The sequence below is a fragment of the Zingiber officinale genome, chromosome 3B (assembly GCF_018446385.1).
Source record: "Zingiber officinale cultivar Zhangliang chromosome 3B, Zo_v1.1, whole genome shotgun sequence".
NCBI lineage: Eukaryota > Viridiplantae > Streptophyta > Magnoliopsida > Zingiberales > Zingiberaceae > Zingiber > Zingiber officinale.
In genome coordinates this window covers 13,035,769-13,045,620 of record NC_055991.1, presented here as the reverse complement: position 1 = coordinate 13,045,620, position 9,852 = coordinate 13,035,769, and the positions used below count along the sequence as shown (strand labels likewise).

The window sequence follows — 9,852 nt, the reverse complement described above, 5'->3', positions numbered from 1 at the left end:
CGGATATCGGTCTCGTCATAGCATTGCATACATTAGGCTTCCTACAAGCGGAACCGCTTTCATGTCCTCTATCTCTTTTGATGTCTTTGGAGACATCTCTTTGATAAAGCTACTCCATGTCTAAAGGTAAGAAACCTTTCTTGGAATCTGCATGCTAACGAGCAAGGATTGTATCTATATATGAAGCTTGGGATAGACACAACATTCTTTTCTTACGATCCTTATAACTTTGATCCCAAGAATGTGTGCACATTCTCCTAAGTCCTTCATATCAAATTGTTTGGACAACCATACCCTTACGTCTGATAATACCTTGACATTGTTGCCAATTAACAAAATATCATCTACGTATAGTACAAGAAATACCGCCACGTTTCCGTTACACTTTTTATATACACAAGACTCATCCGGACTTTGAATAAATCCATATGACTGGATTACTTCATTAAACCGGATGTTCCAAGACCTTGAAGCTTGCTTCAGTCCATAAATGGACCGATTGAGCTTGCACACTAGATGCTCTTTGCCTTTTTCAATGAACCCTTCTGGTTGCTTCATATCGATGTTCTCTTCAAGACTTCCATTAAGGAAAGCTGTCTTGACATCCATTTGCCAAATCTCATAATCCATATGAGCAGCAATGAATAAGAGTATCCGGATAGACTTAAGCATGGCTACCGGTGAAAAGGTTTCCTCATAATCGATTCCCTCTTTCTGAGTGTACCCTTTCGCAACAAACCTAGCTTTGAAGGTTTCTACCTTCCCGTCTGTCCCTCTTTTCTTTTTGTAGATCCACTTGCATCCAACGACTTTTACACCATCGGTGGTTCTACAAGCTCCCGGACCTTATTAGAGTACATAGACTCTATTTCGAAATTAATCGCCTTTTGCATCTGTATCTTGGAGTGCTTCATCATATAATGGGGATCGGGTTCATGTTTACAGGGATCAAGTCGAAGACTCTCCCAAAACATAAATCTCTCAGGCTGCCTCACAATCCTCCCACTCTGACGAGGCACGTGCGTGGTTGTGTATCATGTGTGACACGTGTTGCGGTCTCTTGTGGTACTTCATCTTGTCTTGTTGATACTGAAGTAGGCGTGTCTTCTCTAAGTTCTTCTAAAATAATTTTACTCTGGGCTTGTGATCCATTATATAGTCTTCTTCTAAAAGCGGGCATTGGTGCTAACAATGACCTTACGGTCTTAGGACTATAAAATAAACCTCCTTTCGTTCCTTTGGGATATCCCACAAACACGAACTTCATGCGAGATTCTAATTTATCGACATCTGGTTTCGACATGTCTTTGGACTACTCAATCGAATATGTCTTAGGCGGGTTTCGCCCATTCCATAATTCTATGGGAGTAGAAGAAACTGATTTAGAAGGTACTAAGTTCGAGCGATATCTTCTGTTTCAGAGCATATCCCCAAAACGAATTTGGTAATTCTGAATAACTCATCATTGATCTAACCATCTCTATAAGAGTCCTATTCCTTCGTTCTACTACACCATTACGTTGGGGTGTTCTGCGAACAATTGGGATTGAATCCGGCCTCGATAAGTAATTCCTAAACTCTCCTAAGAGGTATTCGCCACCACGATCGGATCGTAGTGTCTTGATACTTTTACCTAATCATTTTTCCACATCGACCTTGTATTCTTTGAACTTATCAAAGCACTTTGACTTCTGCGCATTAGGTAAATATATCCATATCTTGAATAATCATCTATAAAGAGACAAAATATTCAAAACCTCCTCTTGCATGGACAGCACACAAATCAGAGTGAACCAATTCTAACACTTCTTTGGCTCTATACCCTTTGGCCTTAAAAGGCCTCTTGGTCATTTACCTTCCAAGCAAGATTCATAAGTTGGAAAATTTTCCAACTCTAATGAACAAAGTCCATCGGCTATAAGCCTCTGAATCCTACTTAAGTTAATATGACCAAGCCTTAGATGCCAAAGATATGCTTGGTTCATTTCTGAAGGTTCTTTTCTCTTATTAGAATTAGAAGATGAATTATAAATTTCCATGTTTTGCTTTGTGGAAGAATTTGGATTTAAAATATACAAATTGCCAACTAATGCACCGGAGCAGATAATCACTTTATTTCTTTTAATAACTACATCGTTCTAAAGAAACAGAATATCCATCTAAAAGCAGTTTAGAAACTGAAATTAAATTCTTTCTAAAACTGAGTACATAAAGACAATTTCTTAAAACCAAATTTCTATTTCTACTAAAAGATAAGTAGGCGTCTCCCACTGCACACTGCCACCTTAGTAGCATTGCCCATGTAGACGGTAATCTCTCCTTCAGTTAGTCGTCGGGTTTCCTGGAACCCCTGCAAAGAATTGCAGACATGATCAGTGGCTCCCGTATCTACACACCAGGTGCTGGTAGATAACACCGCTAAACATGTTTCAACAACTAGAGCATGAGATATACCTTTGTTGTTCTTACGAGGAGAGTCCGCCTTCCTGACTGCTTGCGGATGAAGCACTTGCCCTTCGGCTTCTCCAGCTTTAAATCCCGTACTCTGAGATTTATTCACTTTCTTTCTTGAACCAATGTTTCTTCTTCTCTTTCCTTTCGGTTTAGAAGTAGAACCATTTTCGGCATAGTGAATATGAGCATTGTGACGAAATAACTCTTGAAGTTACATCGGTGGTTCCCCTAATGAATAAATCCTTTTATTCATATTATAGTTCAGTGCTCAAAACTTCTAGGTAGCGTTTGGAGAATCATATCGATGGGTTTCCCATCAATTTCTCCTCCAGGATCTGTATCTCGTTCGGATAAGCCATCATGTTTAGGATATGATCCCTTACAGAGTACCCTCTTGCATGGTGGTGTCATTATCTTTCTCATAGCTTCTTGTCTAGAAGCCCTATCCCGATGACGAAGAGTTCCTTGAGATTGTTCGTAATATCATAAGATTGTTGGTAAATCTTTATCTTGATGTTGCAATACATTTGACATTGAAGCAAAATGTAACACGCGCCATCTCATCGCCTTTACCCATCTCTTATGATATTCAATCTCCTCTTGGGTAGATTCACCGATGGGTGCATCGGGACAAGGTTCAGTCAATACAAATTTATAGCTTTCAGCGGTCAGAACAATATCCAGGTTTCTTTTCCAATCTATGTAATTTGGTCCAGTAAGTCTATTTTGTTGAAGTATGATGGACAGTGGGTTGAAAGTCATCCTAAGAATCACAAATAACTTTTGGTCGAACTCTAAATTTAGAATAATATTGATTCCTCAAACAATACTATTTTAAATTAACCAACACCTCATAACAAGTGAATTTTGTATGCCACGTTAGTGTGGACGTATACAATTTCAACATTTGTAAAAGGAGGGTTTAACCCATTAATTTTATTATCTTGTCAACTAACTTTTTGACAAATAAAATTAATAGTTGGTATTTTGGTCACACGAATAATAACAGTGACTCCGTTAGGGAGGATACTATTAGATGTGTCTAAGTGTACACCATTACTTGACACTAAGTCCATTAATAAGATTATGCCCCTTGGGGAAAATCACACGCTCTTGATTAACTTCCTATAGTCATCCAAAATGGAAGTTTGATCTAGTGATCATGAACAAGCTCATCCGTTATGGAGGAAGGCACTTCGAGCCAACGCTGAAGCTTGTTTGCATCACTTACAAACCAATAATGGAGACCGTGGGATTTACTTAAAATCTCTCTCCCACTTAGTTATTTATAAATGAGGAATTTTAACTATGCTAGCCTACTAAACTTGTAAACTAACATGCACACCCTGACAATATAAAAGCAATAAATAGAAAATATAATTTTCAACTATTATTGCTTTGATCTTTAATTGTCTTCCGTGTGTTGTCATCCGAAGCTGCTGCCATATTTGGCCACCGCCACCTGGTCTAACTGTCGCATCCATCTTGCTCCTAGTTCCGCTGCGCCTCTGGTCCTTAGAAGGTTCCACGCTTTGCAAGATTCGATCCGCAACATAAATAGAATTTTACATATTTGATCCTATATTCCATAAAAGGAATGTACATGTATCTAGATCAAAAATAAAATCCTAATAAAACTAAATACAGCTCCTGCTGTATTTTAATACAATCATGCACACACATATAAATGCCCTTGACATGTCCAAGGGTCCAATCACACACATAATAACTAAAAGCCATAATAGTTGGATCCTGCATCCACAAAGTTAGCACATCCTACTATTAACCTGCCTAAATTATGTATGACATGTGCATAATTAAACTAAATACCAAATACACAGAGGCAAAACCCTAGCTCTGATACCAATTGTTGGTTGCTACTCGGAAAACCTATAGGTTCCACTGTACAAAAATTTTGTACAAAGGTCTGAACCTTTTCCTAGCTACCATGTGTTCTTTTAAATTAAATTTTGGATCGCCTGCGGAACTTAACACGTTTGATCCAAAACTTAATCTATTTGTTCTTTTAGGTTTTGACTTGGATCTCCTGCGGAACTTAACACGTTCGACCCAAGTCTCCTTAAGTTATTAATTCCATTAAATATTAATTTCCATAATTGGTTCCCAGTACTGACGTGGCGAGGCACATGACCTTCTTGGATATGGGAGCAACCACCACCGACTAGACAAAACCTTTTATAGAAAGCTAATATTTAATTTCCTAAAATAACTTTAGGTTAACCAAAGAGAACAATCAAATCACAAGGAAAAGGAAAAACAAAAGAACACAACTTCGAAAAAACATATTCGAAATTCTAGAACGTAAGCCTCTTGTATTTGGGATTATTTGCATAAATAACTAGCATGATGCGGAAATAAAATTACTAGTTATACCTTGTAGAAAAACCTCTTGATCTTCTACCATATTCCTCTTCTAACCTCGGACGTTGTGTGGGCAACGATCTTGAGAGAGAAACCACCAATCACCTTCTTCTCCTCCTAGCTAGGTTCGGCCAACAAAAGGGCTTCACCGAGGAAGAAAATCAAAATACTAACCACGCTCAGAGATGCTAGCTTTCTCTTCTTCTTCTTCTTCTCCAGGTAGTATCAAGCCACCACAAGAGCTCGATAGAAGGGTAGGGTTCGGCCACCACAAGAGGAAGAGAGGAGAGGTTGGGCGGCCACACCAAGGAACAAAGAGGGAGAGAAATAATAGATGTTGTGTCTCTTGAAGGCACTCTCACCTTCTTTTATATCCTAAGCAAATTAGGAAATTTAATTACAATAAAATTTCCTTAATTTTCCTTGACATGAATTAATTGAGAAAAATAAAACAAAATTTCCCAATTAACTTGAGATGGCCGGCCACATCATTGGAAAACAAAGAGGACAAGTTTTAATCAACAATTAAAACTTCCTAATTTGTTTAAAATTTTAAAAATAAAATTTCTCTTTAAAATCTCTTCATGGTTGATAAAGGAAATTTCTATAATTTTAATTTTATCAACATGTGAATAATTTTAAAGAAAAATAAAACATCTCTCCGATCCGAATAAGAAAAGAGATCTAATCTCTTTCTTTAATCTTTTGTAGATCTTTTACAAGAGAGATATTTTAATTTTAATTCTCTTTAAAATATATCTTCACATAATAATAAAAATTAAAATTAAATTTCTTTTTAATTTTATTTGGCCCTACTAGCTTGGGTTCAGGCTAACTATCTTAAAATTTTTGTCTCAAAAGCCCAATTTTCTAGTAGTGGTATGAAGGTGGGTATAGAACTCTATAAATAAGAGGCTACGATAGGGAATGAGAGGAGGAATTGGTTTTGGTCTCCGATAAAATTAAGCGTCCCGTGTTCACCACGAACACAACTTAATTTTATCAATGATAATTCATTCCACTAGAGAACTATCATTGAATTACCGCACCAATCCCAAATTACGGCTCCTTCTTATTATGAGTGTGTTAGTCTCCCGTGTTTAAGATATCGAATGTCCACTAATTAAGTGAGTTACTGACAACTTATTTAATTAATGTCTAAGTCCAAGTAGTACCACTCAACCTTATCGTCATGTCGGACTAAGTCCACCTGCGGGGTTTAACATGACAATCCTTATGAGCTCCTCTTGGGGACATTATCAACCTAGTATCTACAGGACACAGTTTCCTTATCAACAACACACATTATAAGTGATATCATTTCCAATTTATCGGGCTTATTGATTCATCGAACTAAATCTCACCCATTGATAAATTAAAGAAATAAATATCAAATATATGTGCTTGTTATTATATTAGGATTAAGGGCACACACTTATAATAACTGAGGTCTTTGTTCTTTATAAAGTCGGTATAAAAGAAACGACCTCAAATGGTCCTACTCAATACACTCTGAGTGTACTAGTGTAATTATATAGTCAAGATAAACTAATACCTAATTACACTACAACCTTCTAATGGTTTGTTCCTTTCCATTCTGGTCGTGAGCTTACTGTTTATAATTTATAAGGTACTGATAACATCATCTTCTGTATGTGACACCACATACTATGTTATCTACAATATAAATTAAATGAACAACTACAAATAAATATAGATAATTAGACCAAATATGATTCTTTATTCATAATGAATGTTTACAAAGCTTAACCTTTCAGTATACACTCCAACACTGCCTTTATTTGCGCAACAATTGCTCATATATGCCGTCAAAATAATGGCATTACACAGTGCAGTCCATGCCCGGTCCGAGTCATATCATGAGATGCATCGCATTCAACCCCTCCGTCGACGAATGCCTACCCTCCCCCGCGCCGCCGCTACCCACCTCCCATGGCTCCCTCCCCCTCCCCGATCCAGCTGCCTCCCTCGACCGTCGGGATGCTCCGCCAAGTCACCGCCCTCCCTCTCCAACGCCGCTGTACTCCGGTCCGTCAAGTCCCCTTCTGCTACCCCTCGCCAAGTCGTCGCAGTCTATTCTGCCGCCTCCCGGCAGCTCGGATTCCACCACGACCTTCCCACTTATAAGGCCCTCCTTTCTTTCCTCGCCTCCAAACGCCGATTCCGAGCCATCGAGCTCCTCCTCGCCCGCATGCCCCACGACGGCCTCCTCCCTGGCCCTGCGCTCCTCCTCCCCCTCGTCCGCTCCTTCTCCGCTGCTGGCCGCGGCCTCGACGCACTGCTCCGTACCTGCCCCTCTCCGCTCAGCGAACGGCTTCTGTCCTCTCTCATCCACTCCCTCGCCCTCACCGGTGACCACAACATCGCTCGATCCGTCCTCGCCGCCGCCGCCGGTCTCGGCCAGCCACTTCACGCGAGGCATTACTCCGGCCTCGTCAGAGCCCTCTACGACCGCGACGGAGTCAGATCGGCGACCGAGTTCCTCGATCTCCTGGCCGCAAAAGGCTGCTTCCCCGACGAGTTTTTCTACAGATCGCTGATCCGCGACATCTGCCTCCGTGGCGGCAACTCAATCACCGCCGCCTTTGAGGTGGTGGAACAGATGAGGCGAAGCGGACGGGAACCCGATGTGGTGGTTTGGAACACACTGGTTCAGGGCTGTGCGAGGCAGGGACAGATGAGCAAGGCCGAGCAGGTGATGGCGGAGATGGAGCGGAAGAGTGGCGCCGCCATCGCAGATGCATGGACCTACAATGCCCTAATTTCAGGGATTCCTGACCGTCTGATGAGCCAAGATGGGATCTTGGCCTTCCGTCGGATGGTGGAGAGGGGGGTGTCACCGGATGTAGTGACGTTCTCTGCACTGATTGGTGGACTGGGCCGGGCAGGGAGGGTGTGGGAGTGCAATGCAATGTTGGGGAAGATGGTCAGGTTGGGAATTCCACCGGATGTTGCCTGTTACAAGGTTCTGGTGGGCGTGTACAGAATAAATAACATGCCAGATGATGCCTCTGCCATTGCCGAAGCAATGAAATATGATCTCCTTGATTCTGAAGGGGTTACCCTCACAAATTGAGCAAGGGCTCTATCCCAAACATTTACAACATCTTGCCAATCAGATTCTACTATCAGCTTACTAATTCTAAGTGGCCAGGATTTTTCCAATGTTTCCCTGATAACCTATTATTGGATTGGGTTGGTTGGTACAGTGTAAGAAGCCTCCAAAGCATATGCGTTCTTGGTTTCTGAATAAGCCCCCCACACCTGCACATCCAAATGGTGGCACTGGCACCGTAGATGCTTCACTCTTCAATTTTAGTGTACCTCTAAGTGGTGGGTTCTAAGTACTATCCTCCTGTTGTTTCTTAGCATTCAAAGATATCACTCATTAATTTCCAGATTCATTTTGCTAATTTAAAGTTGCATTAGATTGACATTGTTTAATTTTGACATTTTTATTTTCATTTCAGTTAGTAAGAGGGTTTGTGAGGTTATTCCTAAAACTAACAAATATTACGGTGATCACCCGACTGGAAATAAGTTCTTGAACATGTTCATGTTCTTAGATTAATGTCTAAAGATTGTATATGTTACCGTGAGCTAGAGACATTGTTGTGTCTCACTATCACACTGCAAGGAAATAGGTAAACTTAAATTTAGCCATAATTGTATATCTATTAGGAAATTTCTCAGAAACTCTGCTTTCTTGCTTGTTATAGCTAGTACTACAAATTTAGATTTGATAATTCAATGTTTGATGCAGGTTTATTTCTTTGAGGCTGTACTGATGGCTCACTTGCCAAGACTGAAGATTCATCCATAAGCAGGCTTATCGTCTTTAACTATGCAGCTAGAATGCTAGCCATGTAAGAGTCTTACTCTCGTTAGGAATTTTAATTGAACTAGGAAGTTTAGTGATAAGAGGAATCCTACTAGCTATGAATATCACATGAACCCATCACCGAGTGATTGGAATTCATTTCAATCTTCACCCCTTTAGGTTTTTACCATTGCAGTAGTTTAGAATCTTTTAAAAACTATAAATAAATGCCGACATTAGCAATGCATCATGGTTACTCAAAGAGTGAAAATATTAGTGATTTGACAATAAACTTTCAGTGAACAATTATCATATAATTCATTCCTTTTATCACTCAATATCTTGGTTAATATAATATAGAAAGTATCATTTCTTTATTTGTTCAATGATAATTGATTCTCGACAACTAAGAATAATTCAACTAAATAAATTTGAGATCTCAAATTCAATCGCAATTGTGCTGTGGTGATAGATTTTTAGACATTGATCTTTATTAAGAGGCTTTTTTTACCAGCTCACAACTACACCCAATAAATGTCTTGCTATTTTGTAATGTATTGCATTTATTTGCATCAAGGTGTCCCAATCGACATATAGCATACCATGATGACCTCAAGTCTTAAGGGTTATGTTTCATAACTTCTAATGATATTTTAGTCACAATCCATATAAACTTCTAAATTATTGTATTCATTCATAATAGTCACCCATGTGTAACCTCCATATCAATATATCCATTTCTTATGAACTCAATTACTGAACAGTTGCTAATCTTATTGTATTTTTGATGCCCCATCTTAAAGATGCTGCAAGACATTCAAAAACAGTATACTTTTACTTTTATTCATAGCCTACTTATTGGCAAGGAGCAGTTGGTAGGTCACAGACAAAATAAAATTGTCATTTCAGTTTTGGATGATTTGAGTGGACCAATTTGTTGTTTCTACTAGCCACTAACCTTTCAAGCTGCCTCGATACTGTGGTGCAAACTTCTTGCTCCCCCATGGAAGGCGGTTCTTTTAGAGTTAGGATTGGTAGCAGTGGTTGTTGTTAGTCTGAGGTAGGAGGATTGCACTTGTGTTTTTTTTTCTTTTAATTTCTAGACATCCAAAACAAAATTATGCAAAACTGATTCAATGTAGAGCATTCCAAGAATTCCCAGCATGCAAATGGAT

The 9,852-nt window shown here is 39.5% G+C and overlaps 1 protein-coding gene across 1 annotated transcript; it reads left to right on the top strand.

Moving 5' to 3' along the window:
* The first annotated feature begins 6,691 nt into the window (after positions 1 to 6,691).
* LOC122055938 (pentatricopeptide repeat-containing protein At1g62680, mitochondrial-like) lies at positions 6,692 to 9,015 on the top strand. Its single transcript, XM_042617635.1, has 2 exons — positions 6,692 to 8,190; positions 8,621 to 9,015. The coding sequence occupies exon 1, from the start codon at positions 6,722 to 6,724 to the stop codon at positions 7,931 to 7,933; it is 1,212 nt and encodes a 403-aa protein (XP_042473569.1). The 5' UTR covers positions 6,692 to 6,721; the 3' UTR covers positions 7,934 to 8,190; positions 8,621 to 9,015.
* The last annotated feature ends 837 nt before the right edge of the window (positions 9,016 to 9,852 follow it).